Here is a 15,452-nt window from a genome sequence, read left to right as displayed (position 1 = left end):
GTGTGTGTGTGTGTGTGTGTGTGCGTGTGTGTGTGTTTGATACTATTCGCCACATCCCCCCCAAAATTAATCCTATAGAAATAAAAGGGAATGATAAAAGTCTTCTCAGGATACCTCAGTAGATGCTTTTAACTGATATGTCTATGCAAATATACTCAGTCACAAATGAAAGCTTCTTAGGCCTAAATTCTGAAAGGTGAGTGGGACTGTTAGAGACCTTCACCCACCTGGTAACCTATGCACCTTGATATGGGAAGGGGACTTTAGTTCTCCTCTAGTCCCTTTGTTTAGGATTAAATGAGACTTCAGCTTTGGTGTAAAGCTGTCAGCTGTCCTAATAAAGGATAATATACAAAAACTGGACTCTACAAATGATAGACGAAGGGAGGAAGACCTAGAAGTGGGTAGGAATAAAAGGGCAGCACTGAGCTCGCATCTGCAGAAAATGTCTAAGGATGGCAGACACCACTTAAGAGCAGTGAGAGAAGATGTCTTAGTACATTGGTAATTAGACAAGGCAAAGATAGCCTCTGCCGTGCAGAATGGAGTCAGGGGAGGAGATGTCTGCATGCAGTAGACAACTGAACTAGAAAAAGCAGAACTGTAAACAGCAATGATTCCCTATCTTGGGCCTGGCTAGCTTAGAGGTGGCTCTCCTATTATTGGGAAAAAATTTCATGAGGAGGTCCAATCATTAATACAACAAATTCCAGTGAGGTCTAGGTTGGGGGTGGACCAGTTGCTAGAAGAGGAGGAATGAGGGCATGGAATCTGAACATCTTAATAAGTCATCTAGTAGCTCAGATCACTTTGGACATTCCTGGGGGATACACAACAGCTCACTATAACAACACAACACTCACTGATACCTGTTTGTTCCCCAAGACCAATATGACAATGAGTTTCTACCATCTTAGCCTACAGAGACATTATTTAGTCCAGGTTACAAAAGATTTTACAAAAGAGAGTTTGACTACATAGATATTTATAAAATGAATGTGGTTAAGAAAAAAGCACAAGGGCTGGAAGTCAGAAGAGCTGTGTTTCAGTCCTGGTTCTGCCACTGTTCAGGTGTGTGAACCTGGAGAAGTTGTTTAGCATCTCTGGGTCTCAGTTTTTTCATCCCTAGAGGATGATGCTGAAGCCCATATATGTTCTCCATGTTCTTAAGTGGGTCCCCAAATGGAAGCTCACTAGGGAAATATAAAAGCCAACGGAAGATGTGGCACCGAAACAAACTGGGTAACTCTAATATAACCACTCTTATAGAATCATCTATCCTCATAAAGGGACTTTTGGCTACTGGTTTGATAAGTACTGTCAAAGGCCACTTATTTGTCACTTTCAAGAAAAGTAATTTTCAGATGCTAGTTTGGGAATAAGCTCATGAGGAGTCTCGGATCATTTCTAGTTTGAATGAATCATTATTTTTGGCTTGGTTGGAAGTGGTGCTAGATGAAAGCTGCATATCCTTCAGAAGTCACGATGATACGTCAGCCTTTATTCTAGCAGTGGTTGGTCTGGAACAGCTGCTCCATAGGTGTCAGTCCTATCTCAAACTCTAAACGATATTATTAATATCTTTATCCAAAATACACTTGAGTTTTATATACTTATTACAGGAGAGAAAAAAACTAATATTTGCCAAGGGCCTTCTATGGGCTAAGCACTTGCTAGGTGTTTTACATACGTTCTGTCATTTAATCCTCATGGCAACTTTAAAAGGTAGGTATCACTGTCCTCATTTTACAGGTGAAGAAACTGAGATTCAGAGTGGTTATGACTTGCTCAAGTTTACAGCAGTAGGCCATGACAGACCTGAAATAGAAATTCAGGTCTTCTGACTTCACAGTCCATGTTTTCCCTTCTATATCATCATGCTACCTAGAAGAAAAAGAAATGAGGGCGAGTTAGCCAGCAAAGTTCAGGGAAAAGATATGCAATCAGTAAAGAGCTCACCCGTCCTATATCATTCTGCAATGTCCAATTTTCAAATAATTAGAATATGATAGAAATCTTCAACATTAAATCACTACTAAACATAAAAATCTGACTTTGATGGTCCATAAGGTGCTTTCAAATTCTGCTATGCCTTAAAGTTCTCACTAGCAATACTGATTATCAGTGCACTACAGATGTGTGGAAAAGAAAAAGGCAGGTAACAGAAGCCAGGTCACCTGCTTCCAGGATGCTGGGCACTGCACAGCTTTTATTACACCAGGTTAAGGAAACGAGTGGAGTCTATCAACACGGTCCTGCCTCTTTAAACATATATTCCAAACGTACATCCATTCTCATGCCCAATGATGATGAAAGGATCTCACCTTTCACCAAATTCTACGCTTAAAAGCCTAAAACAGTCATATCGTGGTGTACAATATTTTTGGCAGTCACAAGCTCCATCACGAACCAGAGCTGAAAACAACTAGAGAATGTAACAGGCATTTAAATGCCCCCTCGTTGGGTGGGTCAGACTGCATGAGGCAGTGTGGCTTTGTGGAGGGGACAGAGGTCCGGACCTGTGGCCAACGGCTGCTCCCAATAGGGTTACCAAAGCCAAGGTTCTTGGCTGGTCTGTTCCTCAGCTGTCCCGTTCCTCAGCTGTCCCAGCGCCTATATCTCCAGCAACATTAAACAATGAAATATCTACAAGTGACCATATCTAAGTAAAGAGCTCCTTATTTCAATCTCCGAGAAGTGGCCATTTTCAGAAAGACATTTCTTGACCTGCTAGAGCAGACTAGGATGAAAGTTGTACCGGAGGCTGGAGAAGAGCCCGATGTGTTTTACCAGGTTGGGCTCCACCACATAGGCCCGCTCTCCCTTGGCCCTCAGCAGCGAGTACAGTGCCATGTCCTTGCCAAAGCCCTTGTGGCAGTATATCTGGGACAGGTAGGTGAGTGTCCGGCGGGCCGCAGGGGCAGGGAAGAGCATGGCTGGGGTGCAACACTGTGAAGCAGGGACCACACTGTACAGGGAAGGGCTCAGCCGTCGCAGTTCCAGAAAATAGTGCCGGCCCACCAGTTCCACCAGACCCATGCTGTACAAGGAGAAGAAGAGCATGACGGGCCAGCTAAACCCCGGACGGCTGGCAAACCGCATGTATATCCAGGTCAGTAAGGGCCCTAGCAACATGCCCACACCGACCCACTCCAGGATCCTCATGGGCTCTGGGTTGATGTAGTGCTGGAGCCTCTCGGGATGATAGAGCTTTAAATAAAGGGCATCTCTAAGGTGCGGCTCAGAGAGGCGAGCCCGCAACAGGTGCTCCAAAACTGGGAAGATCTGCTCTTCTGGAATGGCGTCGTCTTCTACCATCAGGACGTAGTCTGGGTTGTAGGTCTGCAGGGAGGACTCCAGGCAATAGACATAGTCCTGCTTCTCTTTCTCAAACGAGTTGGTTGAAGGGTCGTCGCCATAATCATCCTCGGTGCCTTCATAGCGGTTGGCCACGGGGACGTACTTGGACAGCAGCTTGGCATCGAAATGGCTTACACTGCGCTCCACGTTGCACAGGAAGAGTTGGTGTCCCTCGCACTGGGGTCCACATTGTTGAAGAAGTCGGTGGAACTGGGATACCACCTGCAAGACGTAGTGGAAGCCAGGTTGCCTGTCCACAGTGATGATCGTGATGACCAGCCAGGGACGGGGCGTGGCCTGCCAGACGATGGGCACTGAGCCGTTGGCGGAGGGCAGCTCCTCAAAGTAGTGGAGGGCAGCTTCACCCTCTTTCAAGCTTTGTTGCAGGTACTCTTGGCTCATTTGGTTCAGATGCCAATGGCGGAGATAGAAGTAAGAGTGTAGAAGCCGGTGGCAGGCCAGGGGGGCCAGCAGGCCAAACGTCACCACCGTTAAGATGAAGAGCTGGACAGCAGTGCTGCCCCAGGAGAGCCGCCTCAGCTTCCGGAGGAGCATGGCAGCTGGAGAGGTTGATGTGCTCATGAGGTCACTTCTGGTCAGGTCTGGTCCCAAGAACAAACCATTCTGGACTGGACCGGAGGCCAAAATCAGTGCAAGTCAAACCTAAAGAAAGAGGAAGTAGAGAATGGTAAAGGGCTTTTAAAAAATCTGGGGCTTGAACTCAGCACATATCAAACCAGAAATTCTAATTTTAGGCTGCATAGCAACTAGAGACTTAAGTCTCCAGTACAGTATTCTTTGGTTGTATCTGTTAATGATCTTTCGAATTCTTTTATTATTTCTATGAGTAAGGAAACCTCGGTGCATCTGACCAAGTCTCCATGCCTGCAGATGCTTAGTTAAATTTACAATGTGCCAGTAAATCACCAGGTAGTAAGATCATTATGTCAATTCAGCAGCTACATAAACTTGGGTTCTTAAAACAGATGCAAAAAAGCAAGGCTTGACACAAAGGAAATACACATTTAAAGTAAGCTCCAATGTAAGTACATTGTAAATATTTGTTGATGTAATTTCTGAAAACTGTCTTTTTTGCACATGCCAAACAAACAAACGAACAAACAAACAAACAAGAACTATTTAGAGTTCCCTGAAATGTCTTTGTCAAAATCTTCTATTCCTATTTCTCTATTCTCATGCAACTATACTTAAAGTTGCATATTAATTTAATCTTGATTGTTCTCCCATTTTATCTTTTACAGAACTGCTGTGGAAACCAGTGAGGGAAAGGGTCTCCCATGTGCAAGCAAACTCTAGAGCTCCAGACTTTAGGAGAGAAGGAAATGTCTGAAGAAAGATCCATGAGCAGCTTTTCAGGGAGAGGAGGGGTGGGCAGAGATGAAGATGGAGAAGACAGTCGCATCTAGCCAGTTCCAGAAAAGAATGTTGCGTGACACAATGACAAACAGTACAGGCCTGGAGTCAGGTACATGCTGGTCTGAATCCCTGCTTGGCCACTCACTTGGTAAAAATTCACTTCACCCTCCACATCTTAGATTCCTAACCCCTAAAATGGAGACAGTAATAAAACTTATCTCATAGGTTTACTGTGAAGATTAAATATGTTACCGAGCAAAATAATGCAGACTAAAAATGCCATTAAATCTATCTATATATACTACAACCTCAAGTAATACCTTAGGACTAAGTAGACCTAATGATCTACTGACTCACACCGAAACAAACTAACAAACAAACAAAAACAAAACAAAACAAAAAGCAGAATTAAAAGGAGAAAACCAGCACGATACCACTAAGGTCAATGCAAAACTCACTGAAGTCTACAGAACAGAGAGTAAACCTATTACATCACAAGCGTAATAATTTGCACACATTCAGAAGAAAACAGCCTAGCTTGTGAATTATCTTGCAGGAAGGACTACCCAGGCACCAGACAAGGCTGCCATGGTGCAGAGTCTCTGGTGCTCTCAGATCCGTGCTCTCTCCTTCTTGGGCACACAGAAAGACCACATTTCTTAGCCCGTCTTCTTCTAGGTGAGGTCATGTGACTAGGGCTTGCCAGTAAAATGTGAGCAAAGTGATGGGTGTGACTTCTGGGCCAAGGTGGTTGAGAGCAGATGTGCCTCTCAACTTTCCCTTTCTCCATCTGCTAGCTGAACAAACAACCTCGGTAGATCTAGAGATGGGTGGAGCCGCCAGATGGCAGGAGCCTGTGTCCTTGAATGGCTGCACGGGACAAAGATCTCTCCCACTGCTCACTTCCAAGAGTGGGATGTATTGCAAGTTATACATAAACCTCTGTGTCTAGCCACTAATGATCTTTGGACTCATTACAACAGTTAGCCTGCCCTGCCCACTAGCGTTGTGTAGGATACCAAACCTCTCCACAGGACAGCAGGTCCTCAAACAATATTGTTTAGTTTTAACACTAATGAGATGCTGTAGGAACATAACTATTGTTTGTATCAACTAGTCTATGGTAAATTGGTTTCGTTATATGTCATTTCGCTTAAAGTGGAAGAGCCCATGAACGACATTAAGTGAGGACTTACTGTATCCTGACACAGTACAACTCAAGAAAGCAGAGAGACAAGTCTCATTTTGACAACAGAAACAGATTATACTGTGGGACTCCAGAAGTGAGACAGATTATCCCGGTACTAGTAAGCGATCTGAGTAGTACTAAAGAGAAAAATAAGCAGGGAGAGGTTTGAACAGCTCGCCACCATGGCTTGCTGGTTTGTAAACTTCCAGAGTGCTGCAGGCAGGCTGCTTCTTTCTGTGATCTGCTCAGGTCACTGGAGCTAACAAATCACACAGCTGCACATGTCCACATCACTACTAGTGGAAGCCAAGGGTTAAAACTGGGCTGAGCTCACACTTCTCGTAAATTGGCCTTGGGAATAGAGTCATTCAGGTGGCCTCTGGCCTATCCTATTCTTCTCACCCTTGCTAGTTATTACCCAGGAGAACTGTATTCACTTAGAAGAAACAAAATACAGTCAACAAGATAAGGCAGGCAGCTTGGAAAATGCAAGGCACATATTAAATGCTAAGATGACAATGTGATTACAATGACAATGCAGAGCTCTGTGCTTTTGGTGTAAAATTACTATCTCCCCTCCTTCCCAACCTACTCTTCCAGTGACAGTTTTTGGTAAAGCAACATTGTGACACTTTATTCTAGATAAGTCCTAGGAGTGAGATGTTTAAGGAGTGTGTGTGTGTGTGTGTGTGCGCGTGCGTGTGCACACACATGCTCACACAATTATCATTTAAAAACTGAATCTGATCATTTCAGTCTCCTGCTTAAAATCCTTCTTTAGTGTCCTATTGCTCTCTTTATAAAATCCAAACTTATGATGGTTCACAAGGCCCTTTGTGATCTGGACCCCATCTTCTTCTGTCATCTTATTCTACTGCCTCGTCTTTCTCAGTATGTTCAAGACCAGAAGTTGGCAATGCCTTTGTGTAAAGGGCTAGATGGTAATATTTTAGACTTTGCAGGCCACATACTGTGTCTATTGCATATTTTTCTTAGACTTTCTCTTTTTAAAACTCTTTAAAAATGTAAAAACTATTTTTAGTGCTCCAGCCACAGAAAAACAGGCTGTAGGCCAAACCTCGCCTGCAGTACATAGTTTACAACCCCTGCTCTACTAGAAATACAATGCAAGCCAATATGTAGGTTAAATTTTTCTTGCAGCTACAATAAAAAATAAAAAGAAACTGGTGAAATTAACTTTAATAACATATTTTAATGCAATAGATCAAAACTATTATGTCAACATGAAGCTAACATAAAAAATTATTAATGAGGTATTTTACATCTTTTTTCATACTTAGTCTTTGAAATCCATTGTGCATGTTACATTTACAGACCAGCCACATTTCAAGTGTTCAATAGCTACATCCAGCCAGTGAGCAGGACAGCTCTAGACATGCCGATCTTTCATAACCTCGACTCTGTTTAGCTCATACTCATCTCCTGGCCTTTGCTCACACAACTCCCTCAGCCTTAAAAAAAGGAGACAATCTGGCCATTTCTGACAACATGGATGAACCTGGAAGGCATTTCGCTAAGTGAAATAAGGCAGACAAAGAAAGACAAATACTGCATGGTATCACTTATATGGGGAATCTAAAAAAAAAATGTCAAACTCATAGAAACAGAGAGTAGAGTGCTAGTTGTCAGGGGCTGAGGGGTGAGAAGATAGGGAGAGGTTAGTCAAAAGCTACAAACTTCCAGTTATAAGATGAATAAGTTCTGAGGATCTAATGCATAATGTGATGACTGTAGTTGATAATACTGTATTTTATAAAATTGAAATTTGCTAAGAGAGTAGAACTTAAGTGTTCTCACCGAAAGAAAGAAAGAAAGAGAGAAAGAAAGAAAGAGAGAAAGAAAGAAAGAAAGGGTTAAAAATCTAAGCAAACTCTATGTACAGATATGGAAAATTTTTAAGATGCATCTTCGGCTAAAGTAGACATAAAAAAATATATACATCATGATATATTTGCATAAGAAAAGGGGGAAATAGACATAAATGTACTTGTATATACATATGCTATCTTTGGAAGGATATATGAGAGACTGGCACCTTTGCCTCCGAAGAGAACTAGGTGCTTTAGGAAATGGGGTGGGATGAAAACTTTTATTAAATATCTATTTGTACCTTTGACTTAAAAGTACTGGCTTATAGAAAATAAATTTTCAATTTTAATATATTTAACATAAATATCATCTTCCTCCAGCAATTCTATCAGTAACAGTAGCTTGTTAGATTCCTTGCTAGCTCTTGGTTTGGTCAGCCTCCCCCATGAGAATAAACGCTCATGGAGGACAATGAGTTTATTTGTCTTGATCACCATGGATATCCAGCACCCAGCACTACCTGTCACATAAGTTTAAAGTCCACAATATTTACTGAATGAACAAACTGACTGAGGGCACACTCTAACACCCAGATATGACTGGAGAGGCCCTGAAAGCACCAAGTCCTCCCAGGCCCATGGCTTACTGCTTTATTTTCCAGGATCTTGCTAAGGAGCCCGGTGTGCTTGCAAGGCTGGCTCCAGAATATATATACATACAGAGAGGCTTGTGTGTTCCAGGTAGATAGAGGAGAGGGAGAGGACTTTCTTGAAGCTATGTTTATAAAGCAAGCGTGATGATCTTCCTTATATTTCAATATTTATTGGGATGGAAACTAAAGACCTTAGTGCTGGTATAAAATGGACATTTAATCTCAAGCAATTTCTCCACTGGAGGTAATAACATTATTAACATCTCAGAAATCCCTTGTTTTAAAAATATGGTGTGAGACTGCTGTTGTACTGATGATCAGGGGAAGTGCAGAGATTCAGTTCTGAGGACACACGGTTCCTGCCTACATTGATCAGCTCTTGCTGGGGTGATAAACAGCCCCAGATCTTCACAGCTTGATATAACAACATGCATTTCTCACTGGTCTGTGGATAGTCATGGCTCAGCTGGGCTCAGTTCCGGACTGCAGCTGAGGACCAGGTGGTTCCATATACCTCTCATTCCAGGTCAAGTTGCAGAACAGCCACCTGGGCATGCCTTGTGGTGGACGGCAGCTACATAAGAATCAAAATATGCAGATACACTTACAGCCTTGCTTAAGTGTGCCATAGATCAAGTTCACTCACCATCCACTGGCCAAAGCAATGGGGCAGAAAAGTCTACTCCTCCCACAAAACAGAGGAAGGGGAAAAGTGAAGATTCAATAGAAAGGAAGAGCAGCAGGCCAATTTCTAAGCCCTCAGAGAAAAAAAGAAAGGATCTAGCAATCTGCTCAGAGAGTCTGGGAAATTTCTAGAAGGCATCTGGTCTCCATATTATTATATACTGTTATGAGTTAGGACATGCTACAGTAATAACCCCCAAATCTCAGGGGTTTATAAGAACTTAGGTTGAATTCTTGGTTAAACTATTGATCCATGGTGGGTCAATTTTCTCTGCTCCGTGTCATCCATACTCCAGGACCCAGGTAGACAGAACTGTCTCTTACCTGAACATTGCTGATTTTGTGACAGAGGGTAAAGAGACAGATGGTAGATCACCAGCTGGCTCTCAAAGCTACAGCTCAAAAATGACACATATTGTATTCACCTATATCTTACTGACCAGAGCAAGTCACGTAATACCTCTTGACCTTAACAGAGTTATGTAATTTTTCTGCAAGAAGGGGATATCAAAAGACTTATGGCCAAGCCTCAAGTCAATGATTAGGTAAATATATGTCTCTCCAGGGAGGGGCAGAAAATATCTTGAACAACAATGCAATCTAGCACACCCACCTTAAGCCATGGGAGCTGGGATAGGATCCTTCATTCAATGATCAGATGACTGATTTGCCTAAAATCCAGCTACATGAAGTTGTGTAGGCATTCAGGACTATGTTCTAGTTTGCTTTTTAAAATATCTTCTTAAAGATTGCTGCACTGTGGGTGTGGTGCCCCATGCCACCTATAATTTTGTTTACTGATTGGCTTTTAAGATAACTGGCACTAGGGGAACAGATCTGAAAACATAGTGTTTTCCATTGTTAGTTTGAGAGAAGGAGGTCTCTACTGCCAGCCCAATCATGGGGTGGGATAGAAAGAGAGATATGTTGACGTTATCACTCCGATTGCCTTTTTTCCAGGATTCCACTGTCATCATGATGTTGGCGGCTCAGGCCCATGCTCCCACGATGTCGTGGACTGACTGGCACTGATGAAGTGGCCTGGAAACAATTCTACCTTCACAGCCCTGATTCTAAGGCTTCATTACGGAATTCTTACCTATGCTTTGCAAGTACACTCTGAAACACAACCAGCTCCTAAACTGGATTATGCCTGTTACCATGTCTAGGATGGAGGGGTCAAGGAGGACAGTAAAGGACAAAGACACTAAGAAATGAGCATGACATATGGCTAGATGTTATAAATGGAGCAACAATGACAATCACATTTAGTGCAGCTTCTGAAAATTAAGCTGAAGGGGTCGTAGGGGTATGGGAGGCAGCCAGCCAGGCCGAGCCTCAGGAGATAAACACTCAGGAATGGCCTGTGTTTCCCAGGTCAGCCCTTCTATGCCACTGGCACCACCACTCTCCCAGACACCTGGATCCAAAAGACCAGTAAGTTCTGACTTTTCACCCCTATCCAGCCGCTTCCCAAGTGCTGGCCATTCTATCTCTTATGGTCTCTCTATGCCTCTGTTTGTTCTCTCCTCCCTTTCCCAGTGCCATGCCCTTCTTCACCGCCACACCCCAGTTACTCCTCTTTACCTCCAGGCCTGCTGACTGCAACAGGCTCCTAAGAAGGCTTCTGATTCCAGGATAAGCAACAAGATTTTGAAACCAAAAAAACCTGTTTTGATGCCAACACGCACTAATTAAGGTTCATTTGCATCAAAGAATCATTTAATCTCTGCAAATCTTTTAATCCCTCCATCAATGGCATATTTTTTATTTTTCCTATTTTGCAGAGGCACTGTGAAGGTGAAATGAGACGATGGCTATAAAAAGCCCTTGGTCAGACACAAGACGCTGTGCAAATCATGACAATGTTTCACATTATCAGCATCTATCTGATACTCTGAAGCACAGGTCTGAACATGGCACTCTCTGTAGAACTGTTCAATGATTCCCCAATGACTGTAGAATGAAGTCCAAGTTCTTTGCTAAGATTCTTCACAATCCAGTTCCAACTACTTTTCCAGACCCACTTCTTCTCACACAGCCAAATCAACCATCAAGAGTCAGCTCAATTTTGTTAAAAATTAATTAATTAATTAATTTGAAAAAGAGTCAGCTCAAAAGGGACCTCTTCTGAAAGCCAACTCTGATCTCCCCCAATTAGAAATAACAATCTTTTTTCTCAAGTGCTGGGGCCCTTAACAAGAACTTTCTCCCAAGGACATTTATTTGTCACTTTCTACTTTAGACTGTATCTATTTATAGCTAGCACTTATTAAGCTCTGACTACATATCTAAGTTCTATAGTAAACTCACATCTATTTCTTCTAATTAAAATAGCAACTCACAAATAGCAATGGAATTAATACTATTTAGATGAGAAAAAAAATGCTATGAAGTCGAAAGCAGGAAATTTAAATACAGGACAAATTTCAAAGTTTTCCCCATGATACCTGCTGCCTTCAATGGCTTTATTCATGGCCCTTGACTTAAACCCCAAGGAACTTATAAATTCCTTGTTAGTGAATTCAGTCTGATTTATCTTTGGTATCCCTCACAGACCTAGCACAGTATGCACAGAAGAGGCTCAATGCTTATAGAACATATATGTGATCACAGCCAAGTTGACCTCTGCAGGCCTCAATCATTAAGCTATAAAGTTGAGAGTATCAAATAAGAGGTCACATAATGATTAAAGATCAACTGATTTATAAATGTTTGCTAAGCACTTCTTATGTGCCAGCACCTCACTGATCCTCATACAAAGCCTATGAGAAGTACTACCCCTTAAGCCCCTTTTATACCTGAAAAACAAAAACAAAAACTAAGGCACAATTAACTCATACCCAAGGATAACAAAGCTTTTAAGTGGATGATGAAACTTGAACCCAAGCAGATGGGTTTGAGAACCACTGTTCTCAACCAATATGGAATAATGTCTCTGCACAGATTGGGAACCCAAGAAAATCAGCTGGAAAAAACATTAGAAATGATAACAGACTTTCAGAATGCGGTTTTTAACAGAATTACTATGTAAAAATAGTATTATATATATTATGTATACTAATTGGTTTCATCTAATCGATCATCAACTAATGGGATAAAAGATCCCAGACAAAATGGGGTGGGGGGGAAGCCAACTAAAATACCTAGAAATAAATTTAAGAAATGTGCAGAATATGTGCACATACCATAAGAAGGCCATTTTTAAAAGTCTTTAATAAATGGAGAAAAATATCATTTTCCCAGCTGGAAAGACTCACTAGTGCGAGAGAAGATAGAGGTCTCTTTCTCCAAAATGAATCTCTATAGTTACTATAAGGTCAATTCAATTTCAACAAATGGGCACTTTCATATAGATTGGTGCAACCTTTAGAGGAAAACTTGGGACAATATCTATAAAAATTTTATATGCGCATCCCCGTTGACAGAGAAATTCTACTTGTAGTTATCTACCCTGCAGAAATGCAAACACATGCTACCAAAGATAGACAAGGAATGTTCAGGGCAGTTTTGTTTGTCATAGTAAGAAAGAGAAAGAGGGGGAGGGGTGGAAAGGGGTATAAGAAGGAACGATGAACTTCAGAGAAAGAAAATGCCTGGCAACAAGGAACAGGTGTTTAGATAATTACACAAGGGGATAATGTGGAGACATTAAAAGAAAAAGGAAGGTTTAAATATACTGACATTAAAAGAGTCTTAGCTAGGTCTCTGCTATAGACTGAATGTGTTTCTCAAAATTCATATATTAAAATCCCAATCACAAATGTGATGGTATTCAGAGACGGAGTCTTTGGGAGGTAATTAGGTCAAATGCATTATTTTGTTTGTTTGGGTGGAGTGAGGAGAGGTTGGTTAACTATCAGACTATTGTAAAGATCATTTGGAATCAGTACTAATACAAACTGCCAGGAAATGCTCACTTTGGTGGTACATATACTAAAACTGGAAGGATATATTGAAAATTAGCATGGCCCCTCTGCGATGATGACATCAAGTTTACGTAGTGCTCCATAAGTTTTTACTGTGATGGTGGTTACATTTGACAAAATTCATCAAAATGTACATTTAAATCATGCATATTGTTGCATGTAAACTATACCTCAATAAAATGGTTTTTTTTTTTAAAAGCCAGGAAAATGATACTGGGTAATAAGAGAGAATCTGCCTAACTAGATATTAAACCTATTATAAACTTCGGTAATTAAAATTTGGTGCACTGGCACCAAAATACATTGATAAATAGATGCAAACATTCACAAATTGATACAAGTATATAATAATTTAAACCTACCGAAATTGTAGCAATTTAATTCAGGGGTAAAAAATAGACTTAATAGCTATGTAGCAACTAGCTAACTATTAAGGAAAAGTAAATTAGCTCTCTACTTTACAACTTAAACCAGAATAAATTCCACATTAATTAAAAATTAAATGACAGTTTAAAAATGCCCAAAGAAAATACAGAAGAATATTTTATAAACTTGGGTTATGAAGGCCTTTTTCAGCAAGATTCTTGAGCAGAAACCATAAAGAAAAGGTAGAATAGATTTGACTACATAAAGTTAAACTTATATAGGCAAAGATGAAAAACTGAGAACATTAAGCAAACTGGGAAACACTGTACAACGTATATGACAGAATTACTACTTTATCATGTAATATATAAAGAGTGCTTAAAAATCAGGAACAGACAAACTCTAATTGAAAAAAGAGCAACAGAATTAATAGTCAATTCATCCACACAAATGCAAAAGACCAATACACTGAGGAAAGTGCTGATTTCCCCTGGGTAATCTGACATGCAAATTAAAACAAGATACTATTTTTGTCTGTGTTATTGTGTATGCGGTGAAAAATTTGAGATATCCAGAAAAATCTCAACAATCGAGAAGATGAGACTTTATCTTTATTCTCTCCTTTACACTTTTCTGTTTCCTTAATGTTTCGTAATAAACTTTTCTTTTCAGAAATTCTATTAACTTTAATAGTGTTTGGTGTTAGACACGGTTTTCTCTCACCTCCCAAAGTACCTGGTGCAGTGCACTCTAGAAATGCACCCCTAAAAAAGCTATTCCCCCATACAAGGTTTAGTTCTCTTGGGGAAATGCACGCGCGAGCACGCACATACACCTCCGGGTTTTGTTAATGGTCCGCATAGTGATATCACTGCAGCCGCCCTGCGGGTCCCCCAGGGGAGAGGATGGGATGAGCAGGGAATGCCTGCGTCTCACCCACCCTGCGGAAACTCTCGCCCCCGAACTCCGCGGTCGCAGTACGACACAGGGGGCACAGCCAGGAAGAATGCGAGACAAGCCGGCCTGGTCCTGACTATCCCTGGTGGAAAAGGAATGGGAGTGGAAGACCAGAATCCTGGATCTACAGTCTGCCGCTGACCTTGGGCAGTCCCCGCCGTGCTCCGGCCTCAGTTTCCCCACCAATAGGCGGGGGCTAACGGTCTCGATCGCCGCTCTGGCTCCCTTCGGCTGGCCTTTCCCGGAGCTGGAAGGACGCCTTCCTCTTCCCGGTCGCCCTTTCTCAGACCCGGCCTGCGAGGTCGCCCGCAGAAATCCATCACTGCAGCAGCGCGTTATAGGCGTGCCCGGCTGGCGGGAGGGGTGGACGCGCGGCGGTTTCTCGCGGCGCGCGGGCGGCCATTTGGCAATGCGCCCTGGGGCTGTTCGGCCCGACCAAGCCGGACAGGAACGGGGGTCTTACCTGGATTCCCACGTGCCGGGCTCGCGCCTTCCTGTCTTCCTCGCGGCGCAGCCAAAGCGGGCGAATGGTGGGGAAGGCGGCCTCGCCGCGACACCCTCATCCCTATGCTAACGCCGACCCCGTCCGTGCCCGGGGGCGCCCTTCTGGGGTCCCCGAAGTCTTCCGGCAGGACGTGGCCAGCACCACCGGCTGGGCCACAGCGAAGCCTGCCTGCCCAGAGTGCACGACAGGGGGCGCAGGCGCTCCCTGGCTGCGCCAGCCTCCGCAGCTGCTCTCCCCGTGCAAGCTGCGGGGCCACCCCTAATCCAGATCCCCTAGATCTGATGTCTCCCCGGGGTGGGCTCTCCGAACACGACGTCAAAGGGGCTGGGCAGATTGTGCGCAAGGGAAACCTACCTGGTGGGGGCGATCAGCTGTGTCCCCTGCGTACGCCGAGGGCCGTCTCTGGTGTCGCCTAGGCTGGCTGGTTCGCCTCCATGGAGGAGCCATTGCTGAACCCTGAAACCCTGGAGAAGCCGGCGCGGCGCGGTTGTGTGCGCACCGAAGCCTCACCTCCGGCGCGGGGTCCCCTCGCTCCCGCAAGCCATGTGACCTGCGAGCTGCGGAGCGACCGCAGCCCCCAAAGCCAGCTTGGGAAACAAGGAT

The 15,452-nt window shown here is 43.1% G+C and overlaps 1 protein-coding gene and 1 non-coding gene across 5 annotated transcripts; one reads left to right on the top strand and one right to left on the bottom strand.

The window, feature by feature from the left end:
• Positions 1 to 866: 866 nt before the first annotated feature.
• On the bottom strand, positions 867 to 15,452 carry PGAP4 (post-GPI attachment to proteins GalNAc transferase 4). 4 transcript variants are annotated; one of them, XR_005651298.1, is made up of 3 exons: positions 14,808 to 15,096; positions 2,325 to 4,023; positions 867 to 1,884 (listed from the first exon to the last, which is right to left on the bottom strand). XR_005651298.1 is itself a non-coding variant. In XM_039855584.1 (2 exons), exon 2 carries the CDS (start codon positions 3,940 to 3,942, stop codon positions 2,731 to 2,733), a length of 1,212 nt encoding a protein of 403 aa, XP_039711518.1. In that variant the 5' UTR covers positions 3,943 to 4,023; positions 15,204 to 15,452; the 3' UTR covers positions 2,169 to 2,730. The 4 variants fall into 4 exon arrangements, 3 of the variants coding, with proteins under 3 accessions (XP_039711518.1, XP_039711509.1, XP_039711527.1); XM_039855584.1 differs by lacking the exons at positions 867 to 1,884; positions 14,808 to 15,096 and adding an exon at positions 15,204 to 15,452 and having other exon boundaries at positions 2,169 to 4,023; XM_039855575.1 differs by lacking the exon at positions 867 to 1,884 and having other exon boundaries at positions 2,169 to 4,023.
• On the top strand, positions 13,007 to 13,112 carry LOC120598251 (U6 spliceosomal RNA). The gene has a single exon (XR_005651544.1). It is a non-coding gene; the product is annotated as a U6 spliceosomal RNA (small nuclear RNA).

The sequence above is a fragment of the Pteropus medius genome, unplaced genomic scaffold (assembly GCF_902729225.1).
Source record: "Pteropus medius unplaced genomic scaffold, Ma_sr-lr_union100, whole genome shotgun sequence".
NCBI lineage: Eukaryota > Metazoa > Chordata > Mammalia > Chiroptera > Pteropodidae > Pteropus > Pteropus medius.
The sequence above is the reverse complement of the archived record's forward strand: the minus strand, read 5'-3'. Positions and strand labels throughout refer to the sequence as shown.